Source organism: Gymnoscopelus microlampas (genome assembly GCF_963454915.1).
Source record: "Gymnoscopelus microlampas genome assembly, chromosome: 17".
Taxonomy (NCBI): domain Eukaryota; kingdom Metazoa; phylum Chordata; class Actinopteri; order Myctophiformes; family Myctophidae; genus Gymnoscopelus; species Gymnoscopelus microlampas.
The window spans coordinates 32,329,739-32,347,864 of NC_139954.1; the positions used below are offsets into that span (position 1 = coordinate 32,329,739).

The following is an 18,126-nucleotide window of genomic DNA, read 5'->3' on the forward strand; positions in this document are numbered from 1 at the left end:
AGTGTTATCTACAAATAAACACCATTGAGTATTATTAGGTTCTCCAAAGTCAGTGAACATTTCAGAATAAAAGGTGATGGGGTCAACATGCTTGTGGCTTAACCTCTGGGACAAGAAGGTGATGATCCCTGTCTCCAATTTATTTGAATGGTGAAATGTTTCAAGAGTAGCTCTCATTCTCACTCCAAGAGGTCATCCACTGCTTTTTTTCAAAAGGATCAAGCTTCACATTTTCATCTTTGTACTGATGAGATTCCTTTCTTATTCTTACTGCGTTGTACTTTGGAACGCTGTCATCATTCTTGGATCGTTTGAAGAATCCACACTGGGAAGAAAAATATCCTGCATTACAAACTGCACTAACATAAATGAACATACTGTATGAGTAATGTATACAATTTAGGAGAAAGAAACGTGTGTAGTTTTGTTAGTGCTTGCCTGAGAGAACATTATTTAACAACTTAAACACTATATACTTCATTGTACATCAAATAGCTAAAATAGCTGATCTACAAGATGTTGTGAGCTTGTAAATCTGCTATTTTTGCCAAATGTTCATCCATTTTTGTAGAATGTTTGCCCATTATGACATGCCTAGAATAGGGATGCGTGTGGTTAATATGACATTTCATAGCCATTCAAGCAAAGCAGTAACAAGCTGAATCTGCTTCAAGTGCTTGCAAGAGTTTTTTTTTTTAGAAAAGCATTTAAAATTTGAAGAGGAGAAAAATACCAGCCCGTTGACATAGAAAGAGAATGGATTTCTTAACATAACATAACATAACATTTTAATTTGTGTTAGTATTAATGTTAATATAACATATTATGTTAATATGTTAAATACATTCTGTTCTAACTAGTGATTCCACTGGCATTAGGACAACATGAGAACATTTTAATTTTGTCCACTGAATCTGTCAATTTGGCAGTTAGGCATTTCCTTTAGAGAACAAGAAGAGTGAGTTAATTAGTCAGTCATAACCACACTCCATGTTAACAGCTTATTGTTTTTACCCTGGGACTGAATACATATCAGGCATTATGCCTCAGTAGATAGTTTGTCTTTGTCAGAGGGCTGAACATGGATTTCTGCCTTGTGACATGCAGCATCATACTGGTCTTTTGGAGCTCTCTTGAAGAAACCACACTAGAGGAGGGCAAGGGTGATGATGAATCATTATGGATGACAAAATGAATTATTATTTGTGAAAGACTGTAGCCAACTTAATGCTCTCCCATCCACACAGGAGAACTGTAATTCAAGTGGCTATCAGCTTATAAAAGTGCAACACCAGAGAAACATTATACAGTAATTGCCACAGGCTTACCTTCCAGAGTAGAAACACTAGCAATGCTAACATCAGGATGCCAGCAAGAACAGCCACAAGGATGATCCACCAGGGAACTCCTCCGTACTGGGCAACCATATTTTCTGGGAACACTGTCAATCTCACCTACAATTACCAACGAAAAGATTGGATAAAACGATGATCAAGTGATTAATAACCAAAAATTACTTTAATATTAATGTCTTCACGTCTGATTAATTTATATTGGTAGATTGCATACATGGACGGATTATTGGGCCACTCACCTGAGTCTCAGCATTTCTCATGATCATATTTTTAGCAGGGTTGTCTAGCCTGAGTGAGGCTTTCACTATAATATCAAGGTAGTTCAGCGAAGCATAGTTCTGTTTTAAGACAAAGACAGTTCAAGCAGTCATGAAAGCAGTCATAAAAAATCATGAGATATAGCTCTGGTGGTGCATGACTCAAAACCGGTGCTAATTGTGTGCTTTAAATAATGTTGTTACCTCCAGGAAGGTTGAATTCCATAGACGAGATCTCAATGAAATCACTGCTGTACTATCCAAGCCCTGTAGGGGGCACTTGATAACCACACATTTGGCATCATATCCATTCCCGCACATCTGAGGGGAAAGAACAAGTCTTATCATAAGATATTCTGGCCACCATTATATTTTTAGCGGCGCTAGCCGCTCTATACCTTTAGGTATAGAGCGGATATTAGCCCTCTATGCCTGGCTTTTGCGTCAACGTTCTGATTGGTCAGGTGCGCCAACGTTCTGATTGGTCAGGTGCGTCAACGTTCTGATTGGTCAGGTGCGCCAAAGTTGTGATTGGTCACTATTCATGACATCACTATGATGTCATGAATATAGAATTCGATGTCTATATAAACGATGACAATGACTTCATCTTATTATTCATTTGGCTAAAGTCTCCGTCTAGGTAAGTTATTTAAAGTTAATATGACGAATAGAAAGAGAAAGATACAAGAACAGATGAAGGGTGAATGTATAGAAAGTCTGAGTTCGGGACCCAGTCATCCGTTATGACAGAATGGTTTGATAGAGACGATCGAGAATCCAAGAGTCCGTTAAGGTTCTGATTGGTCAGGCCCGTCAAGGTTCTGATTGGTCAGGCCCGTCAAGGTTCTGATTGGTCAGGCCCGTCAAGGTTGTGATTTGTCAGGCAAGGGGACTATTCATGACATCACTATGATGTCAAGGTTTATTTTTTATTTCCTCATGTTTTTTTTTGTATATATTTTTATTTGGCTAAAGTCTCCTTCTAGGTAAGTTATTTAAAGTTAGATCCTCAATTTAACTTTATCTGTCGTCGACGCTCTGATTGGTCAGACCCGTCAACAAAGTGATTGGTCAAGCTTCACATGACACATGGCTATAAACACATTATAAACACATATCGATGACATAATGTATTCAAAGGCGCCGCTACCTTCACACAGGGTGTGATTTTTAAATACGTATTGAGACAATGTAGATGCCCATGCCAAAAACTCACCAAAACTTTGTGCTTTCTTTTGTCCAGCAGTAAAGATATTTTACTGTTAGATGATTTTCTTCCTCCAACTTCACGCTTGGTTCTGGATAAGGATGACTCCTGAAAGCACATAATTTCCCATTTACTCTAATCCCAATTGACAATATTCACATATTGGCCATTTTGCTCCCACGTCATGCTCAGGGGGTGTAGAACCCCAATCCCAGAGCATGACGTGACAGAAAAATTGTCGCCGTGTGAATATAGCCAATTGACTAGAGTACATTTGGTTTGCTTATTATGATCAGTAACTTTAAAGGTAGGGTAAGTGCTATTTTTTTAGTTAAAACAAAACGTATTTTTTTGTTAAAAGTTTAAAGCATTATATTCTGATGTAATCATTGCTATAGAGTGTTTGTTCAGTAACAGGGGTCTCCCCGTCTCTTCAGCTCTTTAATAAACAGAAAATACATTTTCAGGTAGGTGACAACATTTCCGCCAATCAGGAGAGAGTAGTAGTAGTGGTAGGAAGTGTGTCATCACTTCCAATTTTATTTGTTTAATCTGTATCCTGACTGAGATCTCTATCCTGATAGAGAAAATTGGTATCCCGACCTGAAAATTCATTTTCTGTTTAATAAAGAGCTGGAGAGACATGGAGACTCCTGTTACTGAACAAACACTCTATATAGCAATGAGTACTATCAGAATATAGAGCTATTTAAGACTTATTTAAACCAAAGAAAATCACTTACCCTACCTTTAACTTTTGCATGTTTTGGCATCAACAAGAATGGACAAAGGAACTACCTCCATGTCTGTGAGGGGGTTGATCTCAGACTCAGGAGAACAGGGGACCTCCTCCAGGCCTGTTGTGCTGATCTTCACCAGATAGAGGAGCCATTTCCCATCTACATTCTCCTTGGGCCACTGAATGTTCAGCGATGCTGTGCCAAAAGAAGTCAAAGGCTTCCCCAAATTGTTTATCTGGAGGAATATTCAAAATAGCAGGTGCTAGTTATGTTATACATTCAACCATCTTAAATCCTGTAACATTACTAGTGGTTGCTAAAGAGGACTTGGTGGATTGTTGCGAGTACTGGAGGATGATTAAAGAAGTTTACCCTGAACTCATAGTTGATCAAACTGCCAATCTCATCTTCTGTCTTCATGGCGCTCTCTCCCTTCACAGCACCCCCAAAATATACCTGGGAAGGCCTTGCTACCCTGGTGGAAAACACACAAAATTCTTCAGTATACTTGTGATGATTACAACTAACAATTACATTTATGTAGCTACTTGTTATATATGTTAGAGATTCAAAAATGTGTATGACAGGACTTACCCAGTGACTGACAACGACAGCTCAATTACTATCTTGACTTTTGCTCTCACAATGGCAATTTCTTCCTGTGTGCTGGTCCTAATAGAAGGAATAATCACAAGTATTAAATAATAATTGTTGATAATGATCACACATACAGTAGTGCATTGGCATTGTCAGTTTGTACTTACGTTTGTAAATGCAATTGGATGTCGATCTCGGTGGTTTCGAGAGAGATACCCACAGTGCTTAAGAGAATGTAAAACGTAGCCTAAAGACAAAACAAATAAACCATTAAACATTGCTAAAAGTTGTATGATCACACTATAATGAGCAGATGAATGACTGCTACTGAGGACAAGTCCATACCTCTGAGTCTCTCTTGAGTGGATTCCCCAGGTCACACTCTGCTTGAGAGCCATTCTGGTTAGCAATACAGAGTATTTGTCTGTCCCTCTGAAAAAAGAGGATGTTGCAATGTTATGATGCATGGACGATTTGTATATTGTGAATATAGTCCATAGAAGCACCTGCGTCACTGCATCATTTACTGGTGTTTTGTTTTGTTGTTGTTGTTGTTGTTGTTGTTTACCATTTTCTGCGAGCGGACTCCAGAATAGGAAAGTGCATCTGGAAAGGTCCCCACTAGCTTAGCCTCATGAGCATCGTCTCCATGAAGGTTTGTCACAATCACCTCCAGTGCAATGTCTTTTTTCTGGTCACTCAAATAGAACACAGGGAGCCTGTCCTCACTGCAGATAAACAAACATGAAAGGTAAAAAGTACTCTACCAACATTATGACAGTGCAACTGAGCTGTGTGGGGTTTTTAAGTCTACGACAGCATTCTGTTTTTATGCACCACATATCTGGAATAAACTCCCATAACACTGCATGTCTGCTACAACTCTCAGTTCTTTTAAATCAAATTTTAGCTTCTCTTTTTTTTTTTTATCCAAATCCGACCTCCGATCTCAATACGTTTTATGTAAAGCACTTTGAATTGTCTTGTTGTTGAAATGTGCTATACAAATATTTCCTTGCCTATGGCTTTCGTTTCGCTGGCCTATTTACAATAAATCAGATGCTGAGTTCAAAGTCACATTCCTAATACATATAAGCAATAAAGGAGATTCTGATTCTGGATTATCTCTAAAACAAATGAATAAATAGTTGCCATATGCTGTCATTTGCTGTCAGAAATATGTCATACTAAGAGTCATACTATATAGTATTGTTGTAAAAAGATCATACTGTACTATGTCGTTAAAAAAATCATACTATACTGTATATGTTGTAAAAAATATATATATCATTACTATACAATGTTGCAAAAGAAAAACAGCATACAATATACTATGACGCCCAATCTATGTAAACACAAAAGACCAGAGACACCGTATCTTTAAAAGTTTCCAATTTTGTATTTTATTTATCTGTGGAAATTAATTGTTTGTACTCACATGGGTAATGGAAGGAAAACATCTTGATTGTTTTTTTTGTAGCAGAATTTGTACTGCAACTGCAAGTTACTTTGGCAAATATTATCACTTCCACACCCCTCCTTCAGGAAGTTAACCTGCAATAATAGTAGATTCACACATAATAATTTGATAGACCACCATAAATTCATTCAATTCAATTTGATTCAATAACAATTTGCAATAATTGGAACAGCTGCAATGTTTACCTCTGAGACATCTTTGCTAGGTTGAGAGGAATCTAAAATAGGTAGAAGCTGAGGAAGAGTGTCCTGTCTCTTCTGACGCTTTGTACCCACAATTCTAACCGCCACCTCAATGGGAATGCCCCGCAGTTTGTCCTTAATGTTGTCCTGTGCAAAGCAGAAAGTATAATGGTTACATAAAGAATAATCATTAATTTTTAAGTAAATGACACAGGAAAGTTGTCTGTATTTGTACTGACAAATGTGTGTTCTGTGTAATCATAACTTGTCAAACAGTACTTTCATAATTTGCTGGCTCTACATAGAGTTAAATAACTGCCAATCTCTCAAATAGAGATTCACTACACAGTAAATTCATCAGTGTTAATAACTCATAGTTAAACTGAAAAGGAATGCTCTGTGGAACACATATCTCCGCCAGGCTGGGTTGCCTCGCCAGGGCTGTGTGAGTCATGGGTTTCAGACGTCAGCACCAGAGGAAGCTGCAGGGGGAAATAGGATTTCTACAATGCAACTTTTCGCATTTGTGGTTCCACCTATGAGCAGAACTGAAAAAGCCTTTGGAGGTGCGCTCCATAAAGGACTCTCAACGTGCAATTCCAATTTGGGGTTAATGAAAGTTTTGACACCAAATTGGTCCGTGTCCAAGATGAGACAGACAGACAGACACACACACACACACACACACACACACACACACACACACACACACACACACACACACACACACACACACACACACACACACACACACACACACACACACACACACACACACACACACACACACACACACACACACACACACGCTAGCTTCATGACCAGCTTACCTGAAGTTTGACTTTGGTTTTGATGCATGCTCTCTTGTTCTGCCCACGTAAGTCCATGGTACCAGTGGACTGGTAGTCTTGGTCGGTGGGGGACTTGTTCAGGAACACAACTCTGGATAGAAGCCCCTGCTTCCTCCGATCCCCCTCTGCCTCCATAGAATAACCGATGACTGTTAAAGTGAGGAAAGTGTGCATGAGAAAAGAAAATACTTTCTGCTGACTTTGATATGGGAGAATATTACTTGTAGCATCTCACTCACTCAGTCTTGGGCTGTAGGATGCAGTGTTTGCTTTGTATGAGAAGCATGCCTCCACAATGAAGCTATGAATAAGAAATGCTTTATTAATCAGTTATAAAACATGTAGAATCTGAATACAATGCCTCATGGACCATTTTAATACATACCAAATACTGTTACCGCAGGTTTTCTTTGTGAGGTCTATTTGCCTTGGGTTTATTTTGACATCCATCTTGATGCTTATGACTGGCCTTGCTCTGAGACAAAAAAAAGTGGTTGCATGAAGTTGCTGAATTAACTTATGGTGGATAACAAGTAGAAGAATGAACATTTTCACAATTAACAATTACCTGTAAATCAGAGCTGTGTCTGACAGAGAACCTACAGCCAGATCTGGATAAGAGTTACCATCCAAGTCCAAGTTCCCTGCTAGAGAATATCCAAACAATCTGATGTTGTATTTTCCTCCTGAAAGAATCTGTAATGAAGCAAGCGTAAAACAAGTTTGAATGATGATTTCCTTCTCCTGGACAGCAAGTGATGTTGAACTTTGGTGGAAACATATATCTTCCTGGCTAAAGCCCATCATCGCAGATCTGTGATTGACATGACAAATCCTACATCTTGAGCAGAAAAGCTTAAAATGCCCATTCTCCACAAATAACAGATGCTATAAAACAATGTATATAGCTGGTGACATAGTTATAACTTTAAAGGGCAAAGACACTTTGGCAGAGGTTTGGGTTGTGTAGTTACCTTGCCATGATGTAACTCCAAAGGTGGGCGAGATATCAAAAATAGTTGCTCAATGATTAGAAAAGGATAAAAAAATAGTTTTGTGATCATCTTTGTTTGCGTTCGTTTGCGGTCTAAAGGAGTGACTTTTAGAGCTGTCTCACCGTACAATGTTCAATGAGGAGCATATTTTGAATAATCAATTTCTAATGGAGCAACATTTTCTTTTATATCTTGACCACCTTTGGAATTACATCATGGCAAGGTAACTACACAACCGATCTATCAAAATGTCCGTTAAAGTTATACAAGCATGTGATTATGTGCAAAGCTTAGTAACACAAACCTGTGCAGGCTTAGTGTGGATTCCTTGGGCAGAGCCATGATAAATGTAAACCTTTCCTGCCCCTGCATCGTCATAGGGAGCTCCAACAGCAATGTCTACAAAAGAGAAACCAGTTGAAGCAATGGGATCTATAATATACAACTAATACATAGAAAGCAGCACAAAAACAAAATAAGGGAGCCCTGCAGTACCTGCATATGAGTCCTGATTGGTGTCCCCAATGCTCTCCACTGCCAGTCCAAACATTGAATCTTTGGTTCCATTGAGGCGGATGGGAGTGATCTTGTCCCACTTTCCTGCCTGGTTGATGTAGACATAAACAGCTCCTCCGACATCTCCGTCCTTCATGAAGAACTGAGGAGCTCCCACGACTATATCTTGCCATCTACGTAAAACACAATTAACAGAAGGAATTCATGACTTTAGAAGAAGTATTGCAAGGTACACACTTCAAATGATCAATTAGGACCACAAATTATTAATCTGATAGTCTGAGAAATGTATTCCTTTCTAATGGTTGAATCTGGTGAAGCCACACAGTAACATTGTGTTTATTTATGCATTTGTAACTCAGAGAGTGCACAAATGTAACAAATCCAATCGTACACTCTCAGAATTAACCCATTTAGACCGGGAAATAATATTTTTTAGATTTCTTTGGCTATTCAAAATAGCAGATATACAAGCTCAGCACCGAGTGCCACACTACGAGCTTGTAGATCTGCTATTTTTGAAAAATCGTGAAAATGTGTCCTAATCTTTGAATATATATTTTTAAAGCAAACATTTGTAACTCAAATCTTTGCCTCTGGGTATTCTACAATGTCTTCTAAATCCTAACAGTTTTCAGAAAAACGTTTGTTGCTTTAATATCAGCGGAGCTCAAACTTCTTCATGTCAAGGACCACCCAAAATTATATGTATTTGGCCGCCGACCCCCATCTCAAAATATTTAGATCCAGGGACCCACAGAAGCTATTTGCTATTTTTGAATAGCCAAAAGTATAAAATATGGATAAAGTGGCTAAACAGATGCATTCCCGGTTTGAATGGGATAAATGAACATTTCAAGACTTGACTGTGCAGATATAAAACAAAAGAAATGTCACATACCCATCAGAATTCAGGTCAACTACAGCCACATCATATCCAAAGGAGGATGCCAGCCCTGAGCCCTTCAGAATGTACTCTGCATGCAGTTTGGTAGAGGCCTGATTCTCTTTCCTGAACAGCACCACAGCACCAAAGTGATCCAATCTGGGAGCCCCGGCCACTATCGTTAAACCATGACCCTTGCTGATGCTGTATCCAGAATCAAGAGAAAATCCTAAAGCATGGGAGAAAGCATTTTTTGACAATACATTTTTATGTTCAGAATGCATTTTTCTTTTAGATATATAAAAAGGAATATGTAATATATTTGGCAAGCTATTAGTTCTTATGTAATGGGGGGGGAAGTGTGTAAGTAAACTATGGTTAAATAACAACATAATGAAAAACGTGTGAGTTCAGTTAACCACCATGGAGATGGGGTTGTTAAGAAGTCAATTTAAGGTTTAAGGCATGAACCCAAAGGTCACAAACCAAAACTATTGGTTGACACATCTAGAGATCCCTCAGTGTTGACCTGCAGAGGGGGGTGATTTGTATAAATACTCATCATGACAGTTGGCAGATAAATTGGTCCTAAACAGGATAACTCAATAGAACAACACATAGCTGACACAGTAAGGATGTGTAAAGCGGGCTCCTGAACAGAAACCCACCTAGGTAGCTGTTGGCAGGCACACGCAATGGATCAGCGTCTGAGGGGTTCTCATCCACAACTTCATAAGGACCATCATCATAAAATCCCATTTCCAGCAAAGTGTTGTTCTTCTGCTCTGCTCTTACCATGCCTGAAGAAGTGGAAATTGAAGAAGGGTACATTATATGTTCAAATTAAGAAATGGGGAAATATTGATTATGGCAGGATACTATCCAAAACAGCATATTTTAACTGTCAACCACTTAAGCCCATTTCTCATCTGAAAAAATCTGCAAATGTTTTGAAAATAGCCGATCTCTAAGCTCACAATGTGTCACGATGCCGCACATTGTGACCTTGTAGCTCCCTTTTTTTTTTAGTTTTGGAAATCTTTGAAAAGTCTGGCCTATAATGACAAGCTGAAACAGGGATGGTTAAAGTGGTTCAGAACAAGTATACTACGTGAAATCGTTTGGGTGAAACACATTATTCAGACACAGAAACAAAATATCATGACTTCCAGAGATGATGTTTGCTATGCTGTGGTTTTGTTGGCCTCTAGATGACAGTGTAATTCCAAAAAATGTATTATCTAAAATGCAGAGGAATGCATAAATCCTTGACAGGTTCCAATCTTAATTTCAACGAATAGCGTAGCGTTGACTAATGCACCTACACCTGTCATAGTATGATTCATTGATTGTGAGAGTAAAGCAGTCCATATCAACCAGCTTGCTGTTAGTTTTGTATCCTGACAGGCATTTCATTGCACTCATCCTGGGTATAAATTAGTCCCAGATTTGTCAGCTAGAATGAAAACCAACAGTATTCTGGATACACATGTAACTACCTGGATTCAAGCCCAGGTCTCCCCTGCATAGGAAACCAAAAATCAACCACTCATCCAAAGGGGAACACCCCCCAAGGGAGATATTAGGCTGCTGGGATGCAGGCAGAGCTACTCTGCTACACATAGAAATGCAATTGAGAACCATTGGTGCAACTGCATTAGCATTAACTTTGAGATACGAGATAAGATATTACCTTTCCAGTTGTAAGCTCCTGGTGCTCCAAACAGTACATAATGGTAGTCCTTGGTAAAGGTGGCGGCCAGGCCCTGCTGGCAGGATCCAAACCGCTCATGACCTCTGGCTCTGCCCTCACAGAACTTCCAGTTACCTCCGTCCTCATCAGAAGAAGTGTCGATGGTCAGGTCCTGGCTCAGAACATAGCAGCGCCCGGTGATGTCACGGGACTCTTGCGACGTGTTCACAAACAGGCGCCTCTGGTAGCGATGAGCGCACGTCTGCAGTCACAAAATGAAACCGTGCCACAGTTCATATATCCATCAATCTGTGAAACACTGAATACAAAGTAGCCCCGGTCCACGGCCGTGACAAAAGCCATAAAAAACAGCTGCAACAAAAATCTCTAAATGTGTGACAGCATTACTTACTACAATCTTCCCCCCGGGTCCCTGGCTCTGAACTGTCACCCCCATCCACTGGTTCTCCTTGTACTCATTCCGTTCATCCTCTATGAAAATGCACCAATCAAGTTATGTTACAGTACTTTAGCATGAAATCAGTTTCAAATTAACAATGACAATTAGGTATGGCCCACTCTATAATAAGCCTCGATTTTAAAAGAGGATATAGTCTAACCAACAGCTCACCTTCATTGTCAAACTGAACACGTTCACAGTCATTGGATTGTGTTATTTCACATTTATACAGGCCTCCTGTAATGTTAGATTTCTGCTTGCTCAGAGATTTGGCTCTGGGGGCTCCAATCAATAGCCTATAGAGGGGGAAAGAATATATATATATATATTAAAATATTAGTAAACTAAATAAGACTCGTGCACATCTTTGTTGGACCCCGACTGGAGGTGCAGGTCAGCGCAAGAGATTTATAAAACTAAAAGAAGAAAGACCTTCAAAAGAAGGGACCGCAACACTCCAGGACTGATTTTGCTTGTTTTTATTGCACAACGCGTTTCGCTCCCGCTTCCTCAGTTTCCTCACCTGAGGAAGCGGAAGCGAAATGCGTTGTGCAATAAAAACAAGCAAAATCAGTCCTGGAGTGTTGCGGTCCCTTCTTTCGAAGGTCTTTCTTCTTTTAGTTTTATTAAAATATTAGTCTTCTATTAATATGCAATGCATGACAAGTTGCTAGACAAGTTGATAGTTTTATAACAAATACAATCAATGTGTCAATACAATAGTACAGGTGTGGTGTTCAGTAATTAATACTTAGGATAATAATACTTGAAAACAATGCAATCAGTCACCTTAACTATCACAAGTTACCTAATATTGCAGCAATGTCACATTACAGACAGCAAACCTGTTATGCAAAACAAAAAGGCCCTTGATTTTCATAAAACAGTGGTTTTCAAAGTGGGGTCTGAGGTTACACGAAGTCCCCAGCCAAATGAGGAGTAATTTCATTTCACTAAATCAATTTCACTTGAAATTATTACAGTACCAAAATGTATGCATGACTATTGTAGCAATGGGCCCGATTCACTAAGCTGGTCGTAAATATCAGTGTAAATAACGTGTAAATAAAGTGACTATAGGAGGGTGTATTTTCTCTAAGCAAAAACTGACATGCAATTCACAAAGGGGTGTGTAAATCCCTGATATGTGCAGATCACAGTTGTTCCTCATTTTTGCCTGAAGGTCAGAGGCGCGCTCATATGGAAGATCCTTGCATTGCTCCACGCCCCCATTTAAGCCCATTTAAGACCATAAAGCTGTTTACACAAAAAATATGGGTGTAAACAGCTAAGTGAATCTGGCCCAATGTGTTTCAATATCACCATTATGACTTTTTTTCCTCATGTATAATTATGAGATTTAGACAATTTAAGTTAAACACTCAGAGTGAATAGCTTAGCTATGAGTGATCAGCGATGAGTAATCAGCCTTTATGAAAGGCCATTGTATCACACTTTGACTGGTGCTTCCATACAGCACTCCAAATTTTTTGATAATAAGACACAAAATAGAACTATGCGTTGTATAACAGTAGACTACTGTGCTGTACATTCTGCTTTGGGCAAGAGAGCATTGGAGCAGGCAATCTAATTTGGAGCATGTTCAATAATGGGATTGTTCTGTATAACATTAGCTCACTAACCACATCTTGCTAACACCCACACTTTCTCTGAGAGCCTTAATACGCATAAAGGGACGCATGTGTTACAGGGTTGGTTAAAGTGAATGGCCACTAGGTATAAATCTTTGACAACATTCTCGTCATTAAGTTGCGAGTAATGTATGAAGGATACGGTAGTCAGACAGTTTGATAACTTTTTTTCCTTCATAATGGTTTTAGGATGTGGGTTGTACTTAGCACTTAAGAAAATTAAAAACATTTTCAGTTGTAAAAGAAGTAAACAGAAAGCTCATTGTTGGGCAGCCTCAAAGAGGGAGGGAGAGAGAGAAAGAGGGCACCAAAAAGTGTCTGGGTCACATTTTCCAGTCTGGACAGTTAGCCACAGCCCATACTAAGAAAGCATGTGAAAACATGTACTGCAACAATGTTAAAAATGTAACTGCAATGCAGTGAATGCTTGTAGCAAAACTTGAATATGAATGCTTTGGGGGAAATAAATGATTTTACAAACTTCCACAAAGACATAAGGAAGCTTCTCTGCAATATGAAGAACCGTGAGAAGTCACTAGCAAACACAGGGACTATGTGGGAATTTTCTCAAAGGACAGGGAAGGAATCCTCCCCACCCTCTTCCTTTTTAGACTGCAAAGTTCCATAGTCCTTTTCCTGCATGTGCTATTGATCTCTGCACTGTAGCTCTTCATTTGCTAAAAAAGAGTGCTCCAGAGGAGGTCCTTTGTGAGGTCGTGCCCACAATTCTAACGTTACCCCTCCCTTCAATCCACAGCTGGGGAAATGCAAATACAAATAGCAGTCAATTGAAAGGTTTTACACACAATGTCAAAGAGCAGCCACTGTGAAGAGATTTTGCCAAGCATGTTTTGTAGTCTATAGTCTATTCTACACAGTATATGAAAACTAGAAATTGAAAAGTGAGTTAGATCAAAGCCTGATTTGCTCAAAAATAAAACCATGGGGGCACATTATTTGTGCTGTTTACATCACTCTCAAAACTTTAAGTCAAGAGAAGCCATATCCATAGGATCACATGCAAAGGTCAGGAAAAAACAGCATATATGTGCAGAGATTATAACTCAGGAACACCTGCAACTTAACAGGAAGGATTCTCAGTACAGTGACAGTTGTAGAATTTAGCGAGTCTGTGAAGAGCAACAGTAACATTTACATGCAATACTCCAGCCCTTTGCATCCAGAGTCTGGCAAACACATGGACAAGCTGTTGAGTTTGGAAGGAGGCTAAACTGTTCTTTCTTCAACTAACTATGAAAATAGTCTAATTAAGAAGATTAAACACAGGCCAGAACTTGTTATCCCAGATATCCCTTATGTTGTACCTACACAGCCAGCAACGTGATACATGGTAGGGCCTACGCCCTATATACTGTACTTTGTTGTATGACAGCAAAAATTGCCGATCTACAAGCTCACAAAGCGTTGCAATGTGATGCATTGTGAGCTTGTAGATCTGCTATTTTTGCTACTTTAGGAAAACTAAATTGAGATTTTTTTAATGTAATGGTTTTTTAAATGTCTTTGAAAATTTGCCCTAAATTGGGATACCATGGGTCGTTAATCTAAACTAAGAATAATTATCAGACACTAAATTATGGATGCCACTTAACTATTCAAATCAATTATCAATCACGGTTACAGCCCATATTCTTTAATGGATTATTCTCTGTTATCTGTAAGAGCAACAGCCACTGCAATAACCCGATTCCTGTTATGGGGGTACAAAAATGATGCCACCTCATGCAGTGTGTCTGTCATTGCTGTGTAAATGAGAATGGATAGTGTCCACTGTGGGTGCATACAGTGACCTCACTGGTCTTTGTTAACAGATGTGATCCAACGTTCCCACAGCTGTGCACTCAAAGCCACCAGAACCCCTGCAGCTGTTCTAACTGATTCAGTTTACACACACACATTGTTTTGTGCTGACCTTTGACTGCCTTGTTACATCAATAAAGGAATTACTTGCACTTTCTAAAAGCACAGATTGAGCTCACATAGCAGAATATATATATAAAACAACTCAAAATAGCCACTGACTGTATTTGACTAATTCACCTGTTTCATGTAATCTCACAAAAAATGCACAGTCAGTGATGGAGTGACACACTCCAATACTGTGTCTGGAATCTTTACTGATGAAAAAAACACTGCATTCAATCTCTCAGGTTACACGTGCACAGATGGCCTGGCATGTCTAGTCAAATATCCATTTCTCTGGTTTCATTGGAAAGACATCATAACCACATCACTGACTCAACAGCCTATTCATCGAAGAGGTATCCAATTTGCTGTTTCCAAGAGGGCACATTTTGGTCAATAATGTGGCATGGCGTGGTCCATTCGATTCCTTGTCCTCCAAGATTATCATTGACAGCATGTAAAGTCCTCTTTTGCTTCTAATGATGATAATGATCAAATTATATGTACAGGAAAACATATTCCCATACAGACAGAGAGTGGAAGTGAGCAAATGTAGTATGTTTAACAAATTGTTACGCACAACTTGTGGTTTCCTGAGCTGTGAAATGAGATACCTGGTTAATGTGCCTGCTACTTTCACTACGAGGAGGGCTGCTCATTGCCTAGTTGTCTGCTCTACTGAGCTTTCACTTGGTTGGCTGATTATCTCAGGGTCACATGGGGATTTAGAACTGAGATTATGAACAAGCAGCCACAGGGGGAGATGCAGTTGTTTCCATACTTTTCTGAATAACAGTAGCATGTTCTACACAGAATTTACAGAATATACAAATGAGTCTCCATTGGATTTTCAACCAATTTATGACAGTGACAACCCATGTGAATAATCAGGCAGATAGGTGCACAGTAGATTGCCTTTGTAAAGATCTGGTTCACTCACAGTTAAGTTTTACAAGCTTTCACTAGGTCCTTGAAACAAGTAGAGTCAAACAAATTAATAACATGTCCTATAAAACATTGTGTTCTTTTTCTCCTCCTTTATTGACATCTGGGACATAGCAGACTTTGCACAAGTTAGATTGTATTTTCTGGGCCAGCTTTAGTGTGCATATCACATCAATCAGCTTGTCTGCTAAACTGTGAATCTTTACTCTGACTTTTACTGGATGAGAGCCAGCAGCCAGACTAGTGCCAAATTCCGACTTCTGTTTGCCCCACAAAATCACTATATTCTCTCTGTCAAGTTGGACATTCCTCCTACTGCCTGCACTTCAGCTTTGTTTTGAACATATACTTCTTAAACTTCTGCAAACACACATGAGGTGGCAATGTAAAATACATAGTATAAGCTACATAGAATGTGAACTTCAAGGTTCATTATGCTCTATATATACATCATCAACTGCCTTTCCAGGTGGGTCTCACCGCAGCCACAACACTTGTGATGCATGTCACAGATAATTGCACTCAGACTGAAGGAAATGACTCACTTTATATGACACCCCAATACTATTCATCATCTCAGATTTTCAAAATGCTGTTTGAAATTTCAAATGTATCCCTTAATATCTTTGCAGCCATCTGCAGTATCTGTCATTCAACAAGTAATTTCAGTAGACTGCATGTAGCCTGCCCTCAGCAACATCATCATCATCGTTTCTATAAAAAAAATACATTATAAAAACTCTAAACCTGTGTAAAGTATACTAACCTATAAACAGCATAAGCAAAAACAAAAACACCGAAATGTTTAGGCTAATAATAACTAATAACGACGAGGAGCCAGTTAAAATAGTTTTTGAATTGATGTTTCAGTTGTAGATGCCGACATAATTGAAAATAGTCATAGGCTAGGTCTACTCAACAGTTGTCCCTTCACTTTGACAAAACGACATGACCCCACATTTGCATGACAAATGTAACCATTGTTCATTCACTCGTCTTTTGACCGCCTTTTATGTCATCCGCTCACATGGTGGCAGAGTCACCCTCTCTATTGGAACATAAATAAATAATAATATGCAGGAGGGTTTCTAAAGTGACACAGTGACATTACGGAGAGAACCGATAGCCCATTGTTATTTTGCCCCCATCAGCCCATGGCCCGCCCCACGCACTATCAATATCACTCTGGCTACATTTCAGGGTGATATTAACTTTAAATAGTTAGCCTACAGGTAGTATGCTATAGGTATATTATAATGTCCTCCACAATGCAACATTTTAGATAGCAATAATGTTCAGTCGGTTATTAAAGTTATTCCACCTAGCTAGTCAAACTTTCACCGCAAATATAGTCGATGTTTAATAGACCAATTTCATTGTAACATCCGGCAGGTTGCAGTGGTGGAAAGTAACTAAATACCGTACTTAAAGAAAATGTTGAGGTGTTTTTCACTTTACTTGAGTTTTTTTTTATTTTTATATATATATACTTTATACTTCTACGCCACTACATCTCAAAGGCAAATGTTGTACTTTTTACTCTACTACAATTATTTGAAAACTTGAGTTACTATAGTCACTTTGTATATTTGAATTATTACAAAACATACATCAGCCCTATTTGAACTTCGGCAATTTGAAAATAGCAGATTTACAAGCTGTGAGCTTGTAGATCTGCTATTTTCAATAGATTTGTGTACATTTTATGCATTTGAAAACTTGTGACGTGGGACATTCTGCATAACGAGTAGGCTACTTTCTACTTTTGGTAGGCTACTTTAAGTCTACTGTTGATACCAATACTTTTGTACTTTTACTCAAAAGTACATTTTGATTACCGGACTTTTTCTCGTAACAGAGTATTTCTACATTGCAGTATTGATACTTTTACTTAAGTAGCCTAATAAATGTGAGTAGCCTACTTTTTCCACCACTGCAGGTTGTAGCCTAACCTACATGATGAACCTGTCCTGTCTCCTGTCAGGTGCAGAACGTCCGATGATGCACGGTTAGGTTACGCTCATACACTACACACGTTTCAACACACGTTTCAGCTAGCCTAATCCTAAACCAATATACAGTTAAAAGTTATTTCTGTAGTGATCACTCACATTCTTTGATCGGGATTTAGCTGCCGATGCAGGGTTAGAGAAAATCCAAAGAGGCTCCCCGGTTCTCCGATCTTCCTGATAACATTACTGGTGTCAAAATTAAAGGCGACGGCCAGTTCCGAAAAATATAAAAGTGCAAAATAAATGACTGAGTATCTCCTTTGGAGCAGCATATTGTCACGTGTGGTGTGTGTGACCCAGATCTATCCGGAGCGTGTAGCTTGTAGAGTGTAAAGTTGTGTGCCGGTGGCCCCTGCTCCCAGTCCACAC

At 39.0% G+C, this 18,126-nt stretch overlaps 1 protein-coding gene across 1 annotated transcript; it reads right to left on the minus strand.

Annotated features, from left to right (window-relative positions):
• Positions 1 to 187: 187 nt before the first annotated feature.
• On the minus strand, positions 188 to 18,126 carry itga6a (integrin, alpha 6a). Its single transcript, XM_084084005.1, has 26 exons — positions 17,857 to 18,126; positions 11,394 to 11,518; positions 11,175 to 11,254; positions 10,763 to 11,024; positions 9,738 to 9,869; positions 9,085 to 9,298; positions 8,163 to 8,356; positions 7,972 to 8,066; positions 7,241 to 7,368; positions 7,058 to 7,147; positions 6,912 to 6,973; positions 6,652 to 6,821; positions 5,825 to 5,968; positions 5,598 to 5,713; positions 4,728 to 4,887; positions 4,505 to 4,591; positions 4,327 to 4,406; positions 4,157 to 4,234; positions 3,935 to 4,037; positions 3,621 to 3,797; positions 2,832 to 2,930; positions 1,817 to 1,933; positions 1,595 to 1,693; positions 1,329 to 1,454; positions 1,015 to 1,147; positions 188 to 325 (listed from the first exon to the last, which is right to left on the minus strand). Exons 1-25 carry the CDS (start codon positions 18,027 to 18,029, stop codon positions 1,040 to 1,042), a joined length of 3,219 nt encoding a protein of 1,072 aa, XP_083940131.1. The 5' UTR covers positions 18,030 to 18,126; the 3' UTR covers positions 188 to 325; positions 1,015 to 1,039.

What these genes read in the sequence shown, in the direction of transcription:
- itga6a (XM_084084005.1), bottom strand. Translation starts at nt 18,029, where the DNA reads ATGCTGCTCCAAAGGAGATACTCAGTCATTTATTTTGCACTTTTATAT. An exon ending in GACACAGCTCTGATTTACAG is followed by an intron (nt 7,148 to 7,240) that starts GTAATTGTTAAT and finishes TTTTTGTCTCAG; the next exon opens with AGCAAGGCCAGTCATAAGCA. An exon ending in TGATCAACTATGAGTTCAGG is followed by an intron (nt 3,798 to 3,934) that starts GTAAACTTCTTT and finishes ATATTCCTCCAG; the next exon opens with ATAAACAATTTGGGGAAGCC.